The sequence below is a fragment of the Giraffa tippelskirchi genome, chromosome 4 (assembly GCF_054371585.1).
Source record: "Giraffa tippelskirchi isolate mGirTip1 chromosome 4, T2T-mGirTip1v1.2.pri, whole genome shotgun sequence".
Taxonomy (NCBI): domain Eukaryota; kingdom Metazoa; phylum Chordata; class Mammalia; order Artiodactyla; family Giraffidae; genus Giraffa; species Giraffa tippelskirchi.
The window spans coordinates 180,291,601-180,310,896 of NC_137278.1; the positions used below are offsets into that span (position 1 = coordinate 180,291,601).

Sequence of the window (19,296 nt, forward strand, 5' to 3'; positions counted from 1 at the left end):
TTCTCATTGCATTTTCCCCATTACTTATTCTAGGAATGAAATTCAAGGATCAGTAACAGGAAACTAAATGGCTTTGTCATTGAAATCTTCAGGCAGAGGCCAAAGAAGCTTGTTGGAGGCATAACTCAGAGTAGTGAAAACAGTGTCTGTGAAAATTTTATAGCAATAAAACTGTGACATTCCTCAAAGAGGTAGATACATATCTATCAGTTGCATTATAATAGAAAACTGGTGTTCTTGAGATGATTAAAGCACATTTAGATATGGATATTTTTCCTGTTCAACTTATTGTGAGGGGCTTCTTAGGCACTCTGCCTAGCTTAACCTCTGACATGAATTTTTCTTCTGCTTAAACAGATGTTCCTGCATTTTGCCCTGGGAACAGATACATGCAAATGTCACCCTTCTCTCTTTCCTCCTCAGCCCTTTCCCTCCAGCGCCAATCTTGCTGTTCCTTATGTTCTTCGTTTATGAACAGAAAGGAGAAATTCACCAAGTGCCATAAGGGAAAGAAACACATTTAACTCCACCATGGATATCCTGAGATATCCAGACAGAAAGGAGTTGAGAGCTTTGTTCAAACAGGAAAGAAGAGAGACAACAACCACCAAAGCCTACTTAAGAGTCTCAGAAGAGAGGTGACGAAGCTTAGAAAACTGTCCCTTTGCTAATAGATACAGTAAATTCTGAGGTGCTTCCTCTCTAAAAGATATTATTAGGAACCACTCACTGATGAGTGTTACCTCCTGTTTTGCAAAATGCTTTCAAAAATGCATGAGAGGACAAAGTTCACCAGAGCATCTTCTTCTAAGTCGGTTATTTAACTTTATGACTAAAATTATTATACATTATAACTTAGCTTCGAAATCTTACACAAACTGGACAACTTCCCCACAGTAAACACATATCGCAGGGGTTTGGGTCTTTCTGTTTGCTTTTTACCTGAAACAGCAAGCCATGGAGTTGTCCTTTAATTAACTTCTTTCTTAGTGGCTGAATTGTTGCTATAAAGAGAATGTATAACCAGCTTAATATGACAATTTGTAAACCTCCCCCCCTTTATGCATTTCATAAACTTTTAACAGCTTTAAATCTGGGGCCTGAGGAAAGGAGAGAGAAAACAATGGCTTTTGAGAATGATGTTCTCAACTCAAGACTCATCAAACCGGGAAAGCAGAAGAACAAAACAGGTGGGAGCAACTAAACTATTACTGCCCTTGAGTATTTAAAATTAACCTTGATCAATGCAAGTGAATTATCTTCTAGAAGTGAGTCAGAGAATTATTCATGTTAAAAAGGGAATACACCTCAGAGGTCACTCCATTCAACCTCCTACCCATGGGGAAATTGTCTCTTTAATAAGCCTCTGCTCAAGCTACAAGGAAAGGAAGCCCTGGAAACAGAGCCACAGAACCCCAGAATCCTAAAAGTAGGTGTGAGACCATGAGGACACTGATGTCCAGAGGATTGAAGGATATAACTGGCTATTTGTGGAGCTAAGATCAGACTCACAGGACAGTGCTCCATTCACTATCCTCTTTTGTGAAATTAAAAATATTTGTCTCTCTACTTAACTGAAAATCTGCTTCCCGGCAACTTCCAAATTCTCAGCTCTGAAATAATGAAAGTGAGAAAAATACCTATTTAACTTAAGTTAAATAGTAACATATTTCTTATTTGACAATCCATACCCTTTGAAAAGTAGCCAAGAACAAGAAAATAGGCTGAAATCATTGGAACGACCAAAATAGATGTTGATATCCATGCCCTTTACTCATGTGGCAAGTCCTATACTTCACTCAGATAGTGGGCTCGGAATTTATACATAATTCTCACAAACTTGACTGTTTTCTCAGCCCACAGATGATTAAAAACAAAAATTAAATGAGGGTAGGAAGCTCTGCTAGATGGAGGCATATTAATAGCTGCCACTTAAAAAAAAGTCACTAAGAGCCAGGAAAATTAACAGCAGATACTCTGGTATCCAAAACACACAGAAATCTGGTGTTTCTTATTTTAAAGACCAACAGTTTTATATCTCAGTAGCCTGAAGAAATTCTGAGCCATAGAAAATAATGCTAATACATGTGAAAAGTATAAAATTTAATTATAAATATTTTCCATGGAAAAAAGCTTGAAAACCTCCAATTTGTGGAAAATTACCCATGTAAAATTTATTTTATATGAATTTTTTTTTTTGTAAAACTAACATTTTTCAACTAAGCTTGACAGTGTTTTTGAGGCCCACAAGGAGGATAATATATTTTTAAACTATTTTAACATATTTAAGTAATTTTAAAGAATTAAATTCTGAATACTTAGAACTCAAGTATAGATTCAAATTTTTAAAACTCCCTGTGTTTACTATATTAAGAAATAAGGCTCTGTTCTCCTAATCAGTTTTCCGAAGTAAGGCTCTGCTCTCTTAACCAGTTTCCAACATTATACTTCTGAAGCTGTATATCTCAATACACTGTCTTTGAATTTCTAAATTAAGTTTGTGTTTCAGAAGAAATAACAAGTTAGTATAAGACTGTCTAAATTGCCCATCTGCTTTCCCATCAGGCAGTCTTGGGTTTTAGAAACAGTCAATCTCAAAACATTCAAGCTGTAAACTTCATTTCAACAGATGTTTTGTGAAATGGGTAGCAACGATTTTCATATGTTTCATAAGGCAAAACAAGCTGGCTTATGACCTTAATTTGCATGAATCTTTGCATTCTTCTTTATGTGTTTGGAGTTGAACCTGCCATGTCTCTAGGACATTTAGGTTTTACATGGAAGCAAGTAAAACAATGGCCACTGTATCCCCTGCTGTTGCCATCTGTGATGTAGGATGAGACCAGTTGTCTTGGATACATTCAGCCTTTGAAGGAAGCTGAAATAAAACAACTTTCTAAATGATTATGCTCTAAGACATTGCGATTAATTGGCTGTTGAAAATAAAGACCATGATATTGAGCCATAATAATGTTAGTTATCAAAAAGCATTGACATTTATGGACTATGGACTTCATAGCATTTCTGAATGTTCTGTTAAATTGTGCATTAAAAATATTAAAGTTCTTTGAAAACCACAGACTAGAAGAAAATAACTCACAACATTTATATCTGTCAAAGTTCTTGTATTCAAAGTATATAAAAAAAGAAATTCTACAACTCAATAACAAAAGGACAAGGGACTTAACTTGAAAAGGGGGAAAATATTTAGGTAGCTCACAAAGAAGAAATACAACAATGGCCAATCAACCCAACAAATTAAAATCAGATACCTGGAACTCCCATACACTGCTGGAAGGAGTGTGAAATGCTCCAAGCACTATGAAAACTGTTCGCAGTTTCTTAAGATGTTAGAGTTACAGCTATACTATGATCTAATATCTCTGCTCCTAGATAGTTATCCTAGGTTAAAAAAAAAAAACCACAGGTCCACACACAGACCCAAAACTGGAAATAATTTAGATGTCCAATAATAAGAGAAAGGATAATCATATTGTGCAATGTTCTTACAAAACAATGTAACTCAACCATGAAAAGGCATCCCGTTGATAAGCACATTAAAGGAAAGACAGACAGAAGCACACTAAAGTTTATACTATACAACTCAATTCTGCTGCTGCTAAGTCGCTTCAGTCATGTCCGACTCTGTGTGACCCCATAGACGGCAGCCCACCAGGCTCCCTCGTCCCTGGGATTCTCCAGGCAAGAACACTGGAGTGGGTTGCCATTTCCTTTTCCAATGCATGAAAGTGAAAAGTGAAAGTGAAGTCGCTCAGTCGTGTCCAACTCTTCGCGACCCCATGGACTGCAGCCTACCAGGCTCCTCCGTCCATGGGATCTTCCAGGCAAGAGTACTGGAGTGGGGTGCCATTGCCTTCTCCGACAACTCAATTCTAGAACAGCCTAAATTCTAGAACCCATCTAGAACCCACTGATGATAGAAATCAGATCAGTGGTTCCTTCTGGTGGTGGTGAAGGTAGAAGTGGAAGTAACACAAAGGAAGTTTCTGGGGTTACTGAAGTTCTGTGTTTCCATGTGCACTTGTCAAACTGGTTCCACAGTACACTTAAGATCTGAACGTTTCATGATATATTAATTACTCAGCAATAACTAAGAATTTAGAAACTACAACAAGGTTTCCCTAGTGGTCCAGTGGTTAAGAATCCACCTGCCAATGCAGGAGACACAGGTTGGATCCGTGGTCTGGAAACAATCCACGAACCACAAAGCCACAAAGCCCGTGGGCCACAACTACTAAGCTTGGGTTTTAGAGCCCATGCTCTGCAAAAAAGAGAAGCCACCACAATGAGAAGCCTGTGCACCACAACTAGAGAGTAGCCCCCCTGCTCACCACAACTAGAGAAAGCCCTCGTGCTGTAAGAAGACCCAGTGCAGGCAAAAATAAATAAAATTTAAAAATACATAAAAACTATAACAAGAACAAAAATAATGGAGCTTATGAGATAAATAGGGCTAGGAAGAAACCACTAAAAATGTATATGCAACATTGTAACCCAAGCACTAAGGAACACAATTGTTATCAGCACCAGGGAAGATAACTTAGATCACTGAGACGACTTAAAATGGCTAAAGGCTGACTTCCAGAATCCTAGAACGCACAAAAACAATGGAGTGGAAATGCTGGTGACATTTTAAATGGCACAGAGCTGGTGGGGTGCTGAGAAAATGCACATGAAAGTGGAACTTGGAGACTGTGGGGCTGCTGAAACAAATGCAGGCGGGAATACAGTCTGCCACAGAGCAGAGCTCTGCCGGGACTGGGACGGCGCTCCTCTGCAAGGGAGGCCCAGGTGCAGACACTTGTTTTTAATTTTCTTAAAATAAAGCTGAAAGCCTCTTGCTGCCTGTCAGCAGCCAAGCTGAGGGTTTTTTCCTTTGCTGCTGAAGGTTATAGTTCTATTCCTACCAATCCAGATTCTATGCCCAGGTAACCTGAATGAAACGTCCATATTGTTCTCACATGTCTTCACCCATTTGTCAGTTGTGAATGAGGTAGTTTACATATAGCAACATACTCCTGCAGAACAGACTGTACCCAGTATTGCCAACCACTCACTAGCTACTGTTGTGCTTTTGTTACAGTATTTATAAATTAAGAACTCTGGCATTTTCTGGAAGAAGACACTGAGGTTCGGAAAGGTAGCTGCTGCTGCTAAGTCGCTTCAGTCGTGTCCAACTTTTAGTGACCCCATAGACGGCAGCCCACCAGGCTCCCCCATCCTTGGGATTCTCCAGGCAAGAACACTGGAGTGGGTTGCCATTTCCTTCTCCAATTCTGAGAGGTAGAGAGTTGCCCAAATTTATCAAAGTCTTTTGTAGACTTAGAATCAGAACATAGGTTTGTTTAACTTCAAATCCTATGCTCTTTATCACTGCAATACTTTCTCCTAGATTATTTCATCCATTCATGCATTTTTCCTCTGGGACAATAGAGGCCCGCATCCAGCCAGAACTGTCCAGCAAGCCATGTTTTAATTTCGTTATCTCCTTGGTCCCCATCCCAACACCTATCTTTGGGTATCTCCATCACCTAAACTCCCTTTCCAGTCTCATTTCCCTCTTGTGTTTTCATTGCTCAGTACACAACCACATTCATCCTCAAAGCTGTAAGACTGTTATCTGTCCCCCCATACATCATGCCCTCCATGCTAAGTATAGAAGCTGGAAGAGAATTTCCAGTGAGCTCATCTAGGTGAAAGCCTACTCTAACGTTTATGTCAGATTCTATGTTCAAATACAGAATTATAATATATAGGAGCTTCTTCGGCTCTCTTCCCAAAGAAATATTTATGCCTTCTAAAGGAATTATGTATGGTTTCACTCATTGTTTACTGTATGAGCAACTCTCTGAAGATTTTACGTAGATGTAAAAAAATGGATGAATAATAAAGGGATGATAGCTTGGATTAGATCATTTAGTCTCTGTTTCCTACACATCAGATTCACCCTAATATGCTGTATGCATACCCTAGGTCTAAGAAGCTTTATTCACTTCATTTTCAAAGCAAACATTCATTTACACATCCAGTATTGCCCTTGTTCATAAGATACTTAAGAGATACGTACGAAAAAGCAGAAGAAAGAATGCAAGTTACCACTCAAGACATTTAATCATTCTAATGGCATATTTCAGGAGGGCAAGTGTGTATACTAATTACCTCATAAATCAGTCCAGTCCTGGTGGCAACTGAAAACTTGAACAATATTTTCAGTCAACAGTAAATTCATGGCGTCTCATCAAATGTCATCAACAACCTGCTACTTCCAGTTTGAGAACACTGTCATTAACCTAAAATTTTGGGCTGAACAACTGCATCCCCACACAATTTGCTAATGAACCTTTCTTAGGTACAGCAGAGAGCAACTGCCATGACATTTAGTGAATTTATAAAGCTAACCAGACAGTTTCACAAGAACAAAGTGTATTTAAATAGTTTTGTTTTCTGACTCAGAATTCAAATGTCTGAGTCAGAATTCAGACAGTATGTGGTAGTAGTGGTCATGGTGGAATGTGTGAGGATGTGTTTGTGTGATAACTGTCCTAGCTCACTGACATCTGTTCACAGTCTATATGGAAAATCTTCTCTACAGACTTCTTGAAAATATGTGCCACCCAAATTTCCCTCTTCTTCCAATGGTTTATTTTTCAGGGTATTATTAGAAAGATCTTCATAAGCAAAAGGTCATCAGAGCAAAATCTTGATAGGCACACCTTCTTAGGGGAGCAAGCGAAGGAGCTGATACAGCAATGCTGTATCATATGCAGTGAGCAATTCAAGACAGAAAGGAAGCGTTCATCCTACTTTCTCCAGCCAGACAAAAACACATGCTTCCCACCCAGGGTAGCTTTCCTATTCTGTTTTAAATGATATTTGGACCAATTAGCCCCTGAGTATACACTGGGAAGACAAGAGCAAGTTCATAATATTAAGAATGTATATTTTGGAATAAGTTGTAAAATTTGGCCTTTCCAAGAAGGTACTACAGACCAATAGAGGAGGGGATAAATTTTTCATTTTATAAAACTGTGAGGTATAATAGCGATTTAACCAAAGGATAAATATAACTGGATCAAAAGATTAGACCTCAAAGCACAGCATCTAAAGCAAACCCACTATCAACCAACTTTGGAATGCCTTAATGAAGGCACATTTATGTCTCAAAATGAACAACTCTAATCACAGGGGGACCTTTTCCAATGCCCTCTGAGCAATACAAAAAAAATAACATATAGATTACGTAACTTACAGCACGCTTTACATTGTCTGACAGTGAAGCAGAGTAAAATGATACTTAGAGTTACTGAAAAGGAGCAAGTTCTACAAGGCTTAGAAATAATAATAATAATGAAGTGCTGAACAACCATTGCTATTTTAGAACTAGCCAATTCCCTTAAATGCTTAAACAGCTTTCTCAGATAACAGCAGAAAGGGTACAATAAATCCAAAATAAACGCAAGTCTGAAAATTTCCATCTCTAGCTTACCTTAAGCTTATAGTTAGTTATGACCCAAATCAATAACTTTCTATAAAGGGAACCTTTATACAGCTAGAACAAGAAGCTGGTTGAACAAAAGCATTTGTCTGATAAATGTTTTTATATACATATGCTTTACTTTTATTGAACTATATTTCTAGAATAAAATAAGCTTAAAAATAATCTGACATCTGTCATTTGACAACTGTCTTCTCACCCAAATCCTCAGTAAACATTTCTCCACTTTTAGGTAATACAGAAAAATTACAATATTCTAATTTTGAAAGCAATAAATATATATATACGTAAAGAACACCTTAACATTTTTAAAGACTTTTCACACATATATAATATTTTGATATACATTGAATTCGCAAGAATTTTTGATCAACCCTAAAATAATTGCTTTTAAGAAAATGGGAAAAAAACAGAAAGAAAAAAACAGAGAGGCAGGCCTTTTCTACCATGTGATGAGTACAAACCAGCTAATAAAATCAGAGCAGAATATGTAAACAATTTGCAAGTTCAGCTATCTCAGGCATACAAGATTTTTTCCATGTTTATATTTACAGACATTGAGAAGTTTTAATTTTTTATTTTTAATTGGAGGGTAATTGCTTTATAATGTTGTGTCAGTTTCTGCCATACAACAATGTGAATCGGCTATATGTATACATATTTCCCCTCCCTCTTGAACCTCCCTCTTGTTTAATTTTTACAGAATTAACAGTCATGGAAAAATCTAGCTTGTCATAAACAACAAAAAGAGAAAGTTAATGGCTAAATTCTTCCTCTTAGCCACTAGGCAGACCTCTGTGAATGCCCATAACTCTGCCTTCTGGAGCCATTTCATCACCGTGAATTCAGTAATAATACAGTAGCTGGAATCTAGACAAATAGCTGTAGTCCTTTTGCCCCTCACCTCAGAGTGGACTAAATTCGAACGCAACAAATATTGGCTACTCACTTTTCGGTTTTCTTGTCTTCTGCCCAAGTGTCTGGCAAGTGTTCACTAACTCAGTATTTATAGTCTGGAGATTTCGTTGATCTGAAATTGCTTCCTCTAATTTATGCAGTGAAGGCTTCTCTTCTTCCCCGGCAGAGTGGGCTGCCCCATCTCCATCCTCCACCTGGATACCGACAGTTAACGCTGGATTTTAGCAGAGTGGCCAGGAAAGAAAGCAACTGAATGCTCACTCTGATTATGCACACGAAACTGAAAATGTGTTTTTCTTCTCAGGGAAGCGATAAGCCTCCACTGAACTTCTGCAATTCTGTGTTTGCATGGGCTTCGTATGCCTGAGCTATTTCTACAGTGGCAAAAGTCCTGATATGTCAAGTTGCCTCTTTCTGCAAAGTTGCCTCTTTCATCAGCAGGCTGTTGACACCGCCTCTTACAACTCCCCCTTTACTTCCTCCGCTCACTGCTAGTTGAGAGGGACTGAACTTCGCAGTTCCTCTTTGTTTTTTTGCTTCCTCCTCCATTTTTACTTCAGGGTTTTAAGGACATCTGAGGAGACTTCCTGTGCCTGTAATGTAGTCAGTCAAAGGCCACCCTACCTGCTTCTCTGCCTCCTCCAACCACTGGCTGGCTTCTTGGACCTGCTTCCTGAAGATGGCTTCCTGCTTGACAGCAACCTCTTGCAGTTGTGTGATGGTTTCTTGTTGTTTCTGCCTGGAGTTAAAAAAAAAAGTCCCAACCACAAGCTGTTAGTGACATTTCAACCAAGAGTTAACCCTCAGAAGTTATGACAAGTTCAAACTTAATACAGTTCCTCAGAGATGAGAGGGAAAAGTGAAAGTATTTACATACAGATAAATGCTTCACAAATATAGAACTTTAATTAAAGCAATTATATTGCTCACTTAGTCTGATAACCTCACTTTACAGATAAAAAACAGTTTCCTCTTCTACATTGGAATATTCAGTTCCCCACAAGCTACATTTATAGTTCTTAGCTACATTGGCACCACAATGAGGTCACTGTGACAGGTGCAATATTTACATATCACATCTAGCTTTTTCAAAAAAAAGAAAGGAAAAAGGAAGAAGGGAAAAGAAAAAAGAGGCAACCAAAGAAATAAGCACTTTGCTTCATGACATGAGCCTTTCTCCGTAACAACTGTCAATCATGGTATAAATACATGCCACGAACACAGGAAGGGCTGTTCCCAAGAATAGATAAAAGTGAGCAGTTAGTCTTTCCACTGCAGTCTTCTCTTTTCTAAAGTGTTCCCCCCCCCTTCTTCCTTACCCCAAATCTCTAAGTGTTATTATGTTACTTCTCTTTTGGATCCAATCCTAAACCTCAAAATATATACAAATGTAGCTGTTAGCTAATGAGATTATTTAAACCATGCTATGTACTAATACATCAATGACTCTCTGGAAACAACTTGACCTAAATAAGGACCTTAGCTCAAAGGAATGCTATCCTTCAGGAGTTTCAAAACAGTGAGGAAGACATGGTCAGGTTTAGGCTTTTTGCGTGCCTCCCAAATGTTCATACATAGTCAGAATCCCACTGTGCATTGGCATAAATCCAGCCTTGATTACAAGAAGGACCATATGAGAGACAAAAATGGTCTCAGAGAATGCTTTACCACTGTGGTAAGCCAGCAAACAAAACCCTAACCAAAAATAAAAACTACCAAAACATACATTCTATTGAGCATTTTCAATAGCATGTAGTCAGTTTTTTCTTTTTTTTTAAATTGTAAGAACATTTAAACTGAGATCTACCCTATATACCTTAAAGTGTACAATACAGTGTTGTTAACTATAGGCACAATGATGTACAAAAGATCTCTGGAACTTATTCATTTTACACAACTGAAACTATATCCATTGAATTACAACCACCCATTTCCCCTCCCCAAGCCCCTAGAAACCACCATTCTACTATGCTTCTACAAGTCTGACTATTTTACACACTTCATGTAAATGGAATCATGTAGTATTTGTCCTTCTGTGACTGGTTTATTTCACTTATCACAATATCTTTAAGATCTGTGGCAAATTTCCTTCTTTTCGCAAAAAGCTTTCAAAAACTTTTTAAAGCCAAATAATATTTCATTGTATGTATATATCATATTTTCTTTATTTATTCATCCTAGATGAACATTTAGATTGCTTCCACATCTTGGCTATTATGACTAATGCTGCAATGATTATGAGTGTGCAAATATCTTTTCAAGATTTTGGATTTGAATCCTTTTGGATATATACCCAGAAGTGGGACTGGTAGATCATATGGTAATTCTATTTTTAAGTTTTTTGAGAACCTCCAAATTATTTTCCATAGCAGTTGCAGTAGTTAAATTCCTACCAACAGTATGCAAGGGTTTCAATTTCTCTATACACTTACAAACACTTGGTATCTTTGGGGATTTTTTTTTTTTTTTTTATAATAGCGTTCTGAACAGGTGTGATTCATTCATCATTGTGAATGACTCATTGTGGTTTTTATTTGCATTTCCCTGATGACTAATGATGTTGAACATCTTTTCATGTACCTGTTGGTCAATTTTATATCTTTTTTTGTAAAAAGGTCCGTTCACTTTTTTTGCCCATTTTTAAATTGGGTTTTTCTTGTTACTGAGTTGTAGTAATATTTTGAATACTTTGAATATTGACCCTTTTTCAAATACATGCTCTGCAAATATTTTCTCTCATTCAATAGGTTACCTTTTCACTCTGTTATATTCTCAGATGTGTGGAAGCTTTTTAGTCTGATGTAGACTCACTTGCATATTTTTTCTTTTGTTGCTTATGCCTTTCGTTTCATATCCAAGAAAGTATTGCCAAGACCAATGTCATGAAGGTTTCCCCCCAAGTTTTCTTCTAGGAGTTTTATAGTTTTAAGCTTATGTTTAACTTTTCAATCCATTTTGAGTTGATTTTTCTATATGGTGTGTGATAAGGTTCATCTTTATTCTTTTACATGTGGATATCCAGTTTCATTTGTTGACTATCCATTCTCCTTTGTGTATTCTTGCCACCCTACTTGAAGATCAGTTGATCATATATGTGAGGGTTTATTTCTAGACAGTCTACTCTATTTCACTGGTCTGTAGCTTTGTAATATATTTTGAAATCATCATGTATGATACCTACAGCTTTGTTCTTTTTCAAGACTGTTTTGGTCTTTTGTAGTTCCATATGAATATTAGGAATTTTCTTTGATGAGGGTAATAGAAGAGTGAAAATCTTGGCTTAACACTCAACATTCAAAAAACTAATACCATGGCATCCAGCCCCATCACTTCATGGAAAATAGAAGGGGGAAAAGTGGAAACAGTGACAGATTTTATTTTCTTGTGTTCCAGAGTCACTGCGGACGGTGACTGCAGCCATGAAATCAAGACACTTGCTCCTTGGAAGAAAAGCTATGACAAATAGATACCATATTAAAAAGCAGAGACATCGCTTTGCCAATAAGGGTCCATCTAGCCAAAGCTATGGTTTTTCCCTTAGTCATGTACAAATGTGAGAGTTGGACCATAAAGAAGGCTGAGTGCAAAAGAACTGATGCTTTTGAATTGTGGTGCTGAAGAAGACTCTTGAGAGTCCCTTGAACTTCAAGGAGATCAAACCAGTCAATCCTAAAGGAAATCAACTCTGAGTATTCATTGGAAGGACTGATGCTGAAGCTCCTATACTTTGACCACCTGATGTGAAGAGCCGGCTAACTAGAAAAGGAAGGATTAAAGGCAAAAGAAGGGGGCAGTAGAGGATGAGAGAGTTAGATACCATCATTGATTGAATTGACATGAGTTTGAGCAAAATTCAGGAGATAGTGAAGGACAGGGAAGTCTGGCATGCTGTAGTCCATGGAGTCACAAAGAGTCAGACACAACTTAGTGACTGAATAACAACAAATTACTATAAAAAATGCCATTTGAATTTTGACAGAGATTGCACTGAATCTGTAGATTGCTTTGGGTAGTATGAGTATCTTCACAATATTGTCTTCCAGTTCATAAACACAAGATGTCTTTCCATTAATTTACATCTTCTTTATTTCAGCAATGTCTCATAGTTTTAGTGTATAGATCTTTATCTCCTTAAAGTTTATTCTTATCTTATTCTTTTGATACTACTTTAAACAGGATTATTTTCTCAGTTTCCTTTTCAGATAATTTATTATTAGTGTATAGAAATGCAACTGACTTATGTATGTTGATTTTGTATGTTGCATCTTTATTGAATTTGTCTATTAACTCTAACTGCTTTTTGTGGAGTCTATAGATCATGTCATCTGCAGAAATGATTTACTTCTTTCTTTCCAGTGTTAAGGCCTTTTATTTCTTTTTCTTGCCTAATTGCTCAGGCTAGGACTGTATCTATATATCTACTGTTACCAGTGAATTTTATACTTTAATGTACTTTTAATTGCTGTTTAAGGGCTTCCAAGGTGGCACAGTGGTAAGGAATCTACCTACAGTGAAGGAGACATGGGTTTGATCCCTGGGTTGGGAAGATCCCACAATGAAGGAAATGGTAACCCACTCCAGTATTCCTGCCTGGAAAATTCCAAGGAAAAAGGAGCCTATGGGCTACAGTCCATTTCATTTCAACTTCAATAACTCCCTTTAGCATGTCTTATAATGCAAGCCTAGTGGTAATGAACTCCTTTGGCTTTTGTTTGTATGGGAAAATATATCACCATTTTTTGAGGGATAGTTTTGCTGGGTATAGTGCCCTTGTTTGGTAGTTCTTTACTTTCAATACTTCAAATATATCATCCCACTCCTTTCTGACCCGTAAGATTTCTGCTGAGAAATCCATTGATAGTCTTATGAGTGCTCCCTTTTATCTGACAAAACCTTCCTCTTGCTGCTTTCAAAATTCTCTCTTTGACTTTTGACAATTTGATTATAGCATGTCTCAGTGTGGATTTCTTTGGGTTCATCTTTCTATCCCTTTTCTTCTCTCTTCTCCTTCTGGGACTCAGTAATACATATGTTGGTCTACTTGATGATGTACATTAAATTTTTTCACTCTTATTTTTACTCCTCTGACTAAATTTCCAATGACCTCTCTTCAAGTTCACTGATCTTTTATTCTGCTTGATCTAGTCTGCTATTGAACTCCTCTGATAAAATTTTCAGTATTCTTCTCCTCCAGTATTTCTGTTAGTCATTGTCTTATTATTATTATTTTTTCATCTTTTTGTTGATAGCTTCACTTTGCCTCACTTTGTTCATGCATTGCCCTCCCATCCTCATTGAATATCTTTATGACAGTTATTTTGAATTCTCTGTGAGGTAAATATTTTATCTCTGTTTCATTAGGTGAAGTTTTGGGAGATTTATTTTGTTCTTGTATTTGAGACATATTTCCCTATGTCTTAATTTTTCTTGACTCTTTGTGTTGGTATCTTTACATTAGAAAAAAGAACCACCTCTCCTAGTATCCACAGACAGGCCTTTTACAGGAAAAATTCCTTACCAGTCACTTTGAGCAGAGATTCTAGGAATCCCTCAAAATCTTTATGTTGGCTCAACCCACCATTTTTGTTCTTAGTGGAACCTAAGTATCTAGGGTATGAGATTTCCATCATTGCTGATACAGGCATGATAGAAGCCAATCTCTTAGGCAACCCCCAGAAAACCTGCAATGTTGTATGTATGATCCAACCCTTTCCTTCCCTAGGGAGAAGCTGTGATCAGAAATTTTTCATCTGCTTATTCTATGCTGGCCAGGGATAGGGACTATGATGGATGATTGTGTGTTAATACAAACCACTTGCTTTGTTTTCAGTGTCCCCCAAGTGTCTAGAGTATACTCAGTTCTGTCTGCATTCTGACACAGATGAAGCAGAAGCTAATATTCTGGGCAGTCTTCAGCAAAGTTGGAATGTTGGGCGCAACAGTCCAACTCTTTCCCTATCTAGAAAGAACTTCAGAGCTGGAGGTTTCCTTCTGATCATATGACACTGTGCCAGGAGCAGGAATTATGGTGAGAGTGTATTTAGAATTTTCCTACCAGCATTGATGTGGCTCGTTTCATGGTTACCCAGGGTGCAAGACCCTCTTAAGTAGTTGCTGGACTTCTCACAAAGGGTATTTATTCATGTATTACTGTTGAGTCAGTGTATCTATTGGAAGAAGGAGGGTCCATTACTTTCTATTCCACCTTCTTGCTGATATCACCTCCTCTGCTTTTTAAAACATCAATTTTATCTACTTTTATCTTTTCCAGGAATAGTCTAAGCTCTCAAGAGTATCCATTATCTTTCCAGGGAAAGTAAAAGGAATGTGAAGACCAACAGAAATCCATACTTAATAATACTAAAGTTTTTCATGACTTATGTGTACTTACACCTACCTATAAATGTTATTTACAATAACATTTATTTACTTTGATGTTATAAATATGAAGCACAGCAGCCTTAGAAATAGCTTTAACAAATTAGATAGTATCATTTAGCAGATGAATATCAATTAAAGGTATCCAACAGAAACTTTGAAGATTTTTCTTCTACAGAGATTTTCATTATCATGTTAAGAGGTATAGTAGCTTTAGCTTTGGGTGTGTGTGTGTATTTAAATTCAACAACTCTCCTTGTTATCATGTGCTAATGCTAAATCTTGACTTTTTACTCTTACCAAGTCTGAGTCTCCCCCAGATCTTACCATCTAGTGCCCCATTTTCAAAGTTTTCAGACCAAAAACACTTAAGTCAAGGATGACTCTTTCTTGCATTCCCACATCTAATTTACTAGTATGTCAGATCTGATCTATCCTCAGAACACAGTTTGAATCCAACCATTCCTTATCACCTTCACAACTATCACCCTGGCTCACATTATACCCCTCACCTGGACTATTACAATGACATCTAACACAATAGCTTTTTTGACCATGACTCAGCAAATGTTTTATATTTCACTCAAGCACATATACATGCACCTGGCTGAAACGAAAATTTTATGAAATAGTACTTACTCTTACTGTATGCAAATTATTCTGATGTTTTGTGTTTATTTCTTTAAAGGGTCATAATCCAGTAAATTGATTTCAAGATATCTAACTGGTGATCTGTTATTGAAAAAAGCTCTTCTCACTTGTCTGTTTTCACCATTGCCCTCTATAGACAATCCTCTACCTGGCAGCCAGAATGAATTTCCAAAACACAAGTCATATTATTTCTCTGCTTATAATCTTCCAATGGCTTCCCATCTACTCAAAATAAAACCCCAATTCCTAAATGTGATCTGTAAGGCTGAGGACCTGACCTCTGTTTATTTTTCCTACCTCATTGTCTATTACTCCCCAGCACTCACCCCACCCGTGCCATGCTGACCCCTTGTTGCTGTTCAAACATACCAAGTTCTGACAACACCAGGTCCCTTCCACTGACTATTTCCTCTGCCTAGAATACTCCCCAAATCATCACATACCTCACTTTCTTACTTCATTTATCTACTTAACTTACTATTCCTCAGACATACTTTTTCTGACCATTCTTTCTAAAATTAGGTCCTTATGCCTCTGGTCAGTCTTGGTCTTCTTATCCTGCTTTAATTCTCTTCATATCACCTATTACTCCCTGGAATTGTACTATATAATTATATGTTTGTTCATTATCTGTGTCCCTTAATAGATGTTAGTTTTATGGAGGTAGAGATTTCCATCTTATTTTCTATAATTTCCTAGCATTTAGAGGGGGGAAAAGTCCAGCAAAGAAGGCTGCTGCTGCTGCTGCTGCTAAGTCGCGTCAGTCGTGTCCAACTCTGTGCGACCCCATAGACGGCAGCCCACCAGGCTCCCCTGTCCCTGGGATTCTCCAGGCAAGAATGCTGGAGTGGGTTGCCATTTCCTCCTCCAGTGCATGAAAGTGAAAAGTGAAAGTGAAGTCGCTCAGTCGTGTCCGACTCTTCACTACCCCATGGGCTGCAGCCTACCAGGCTGCTCTGTCCATTGGGTTTCCCAGGCAAGAGTACTTGAGTGGGGTGCCGTTGCCTTCTCTGGCAAAGAAGGCACTTGGATGTAAAAAAGCATTTGCAAATGATCACATGCTTTTCTCACCAAGCCCTCTAAGGGTCTTTTTTTTTTTTTCTTCCACTGCTTCTTGTTGCCTCACTCAACTCTTTCCAATCCTCAGCACTGGAACTATTTATCTTGCACCTCAATGAAAGCTTTCTCCTCAGCAAACAATTAACTTCTGAAACCTTGCTTTTAATAAATATTTCCTACTTCATCTAAACATAGAATCCTCTCTCACTCCCACAAAATACTTCACTCATGTTCTTACTCACAGTTAAGACCTATAGCCAAATCATTTTGTGTGTAGCCTCTTTGTGGTTTTGTGTCTTTTAAATTATGTTTAGAAAGCAGGGCCTAAGCCATCTTTGTATTGATGAGTATTATTTTGCCCAATGCTAGGTTGAGCAAAATACTATTATATTGAGTTCAGTTCAGTTTAGTCGCTCAGTCGTGTCCAACTCTTTGTGACCTCATGAATCACAGCATGCCAGGCCTCCCTGTCCATCACCAACTCCCAGAGTTTACCCAAACTCATGTCCATCGAGTCGGTGATGCCATCCAGCCATCTCATCCTCTGTCGTCCCTTTCTCCTCCTGCCTTCAATCTTTCCCAGCATCAGGGTCTTTTCCAATGAGTCAACTCTTTGCATGAGGTGGCTAAAGTATTGGAGTTTCAGCTTCAACATCAGTCCTTCCAGTGAACACCCAGGACCGATCTCCTTTAGGATGGACTGGTTGGATCTCCTTGCTGTCCAAGGGACTCTCAAGAGTCTTCTCCAACACCACAGTTCAAAAGCATCAATTCTTCTGTGCTCAGCTTTCTTTATAGTCCAACTCTCACATCCATACATGACTACTGGAAAAACCATAGCCTTGACTAGACGGACCTGTGTTGGCAAAGTAATGTTTCTGCTTTTTAACATGCTATCTAGGTTGGTCATAACTTTCTTTCCAAGGAGTAAGCGTCTTTTAACTTCATGGCTGCAATCACCATCTGCAGTGATTTTGGAGCCCCCCAAAATGAAGTCTGACACTGTTTCCCCATCCATTTACCATGATGTGATGGGACCAGATGCCATGATCTTAGTTTTCTGAATGTTGAGCTTTAAGCCAACTTTCTCACTCTCCTCTTTCACTTTCATCAAGAGGCTTTTTAGTTCCTCTTCACTTTCTGCCATAAGGGTGGTGTCATCTGCATATCTGAGGTTATTGATATTTCTCCCGGCAACCTTGATTCCAGCTTGTGCTTCCTCCAGTCCAGCGTTTCTCATGATGTATTCTGCATATAAGTTAAATAAGCAGGGTGACAATATACAGCCTTGATGTACATCTTCTCCTATTTGAAACCAGTCTGTTGTTCCATGTCCAGTTCTAACTGTTGCTTTCTGACCTGCATACAGGTTTCTCAAGAGGCAGGTCAGGTGGTCTGGTATTCCTATCTCTTTCAGAATTTTCCACAGTTTATTTTGATCCACACAGTCAAAGGCTTTGGCATAGTCAATAAAGCAGAAATAGATGTTTTTCTGGAACTCTCTTGCTTTTTCAATGATCCATTGGATGTTGGCGATTTGATCTCTGGTTCCTCTGCCTTTTCTAAAACCAGCTCGAACATCTGGAAGTTCACGGTTCACGTATTGCTGAGGCCTGGCTTGGAGAATTTTGAGTGTTACTTTACTAGCATGTGAGATGAGTGCAATATTACATTATGCTCAGTCATATCCAACTCTTTGCAGCGCCATGGACTGTAGCCCGCCAGGTTCCTCTGTCCATGGGATTCTCCAGGCAAGAATACTGGAGTGCGTTACCACTTCCTACTCCAGGGTGTCTTCCCAACCCAGGGATCAAACCTGTGTCTCTTAAGTCTCCTGCATTGGCAGGCAGATTCTTTACCACTAGTGTCACCTGAGAAACCCTAATATTATATTAGATTTTAACAAATAGATGGTGGGGGATTAATAGTTGAAAGAACATGGGTTTTGAAGTAGACCATATCTAGGCCTGATCCCAGCTGTCACTTAACTCCACCAGGATGACGTCTCTGGAGATAAACATATGTCAAATTTTTAGAACTACATGGAACACAGTGAGCTTTTGACAAATCACACCTACTATGATTTAACTGGGCTGTTTTGTGTGTCTAATAGGATAATCGAGAATATTCACTTACTCCAAGATGACTCTAGTGCAGGCCTCTCTCAAAATAGTTCTTTGTTGCTAAACAGAAGAATTTTAATGTTCCCTTTTGTGGAGATGGTATCTGTGTAAGGAAACTGCATATCTACTTAACCCACGCCTTTACCACTATGGGGAAGTCTGGGCTCCTGTCTTCTTAGGGAAAGCAAAAGATCGTCTTCTTGATAGTTCCTCCTTGTACTAACCTCTCTCTGATATCTAGTTTCCTTATTTGGGGGGAATAAAATCGTTTCTTCTTGCTATTCTCTGTAAGCAACTATGCTCTCTAAGTACATTTTTTTCTTTTCACTTCAGTTCAGTTGAGTTGCTGTCATGCCTGACCCTTTGGCACCCCATAGACTACAGCACACCACACTTCCCTGTCCATCACCAACTCCCAGAGCTTGCTCAAACTCAAGTCCATCGAATCAGTGACTTGATGATTTTTTTCTTTTAATTTATTCTAATTTCAACTACACCCACATTCATTCATTCATCCAGTCAAAAAGCATTTCTTAAGTGAATGCTCAGTAAAGTATCAGCAGCTATATAAATAGTGATTAAAAAAGATTTAATCCCTATCCTTGTTTAGTGTCTAGTATGTTTAGTCTCCAAAGTGCACAAATTTCAAGA

The 19,296-nt window shown here is 38.2% G+C and overlaps 1 protein-coding gene across 12 annotated transcripts in view; it reads right to left on the minus strand.

The window, feature by feature from the left end:
• IRAG2 (inositol 1,4,5-triphosphate receptor associated 2) overlaps positions 1–19,296 on the minus strand; it is a 189,644-nt gene that overhangs the window by 44,466 nt on the left and 125,882 nt on the right. For 2 of the 12 annotated variants that reach the window (XM_081483731.1, XM_081483735.1), the window contains exons 1-4: positions 9,059–9,133; positions 8,466–8,628; positions 1,576–1,613; positions 943–1,004 (exon numbers count right to left, since the gene is read on the minus strand). Coding sequence is in view for 4 of the 12 variants with exons in the window: in XM_081483728.1 (XP_081339854.1) it covers positions 943–1,004; positions 8,466–8,628; positions 9,059–9,173 (340 nt within the window). In the remaining 8 variants the exon portion in view is untranslated. Of the gene's footprint in view, positions 1–942; positions 1,005–1,575; positions 1,614–3,272; positions 3,896–8,465; positions 8,874–9,058; positions 9,174–19,296 lie in introns of those variants that run through there. The other 10 variants (XM_081483728.1, XM_081483726.1, XM_081483733.1 and 7 more) reach the window with 8 other exon arrangements.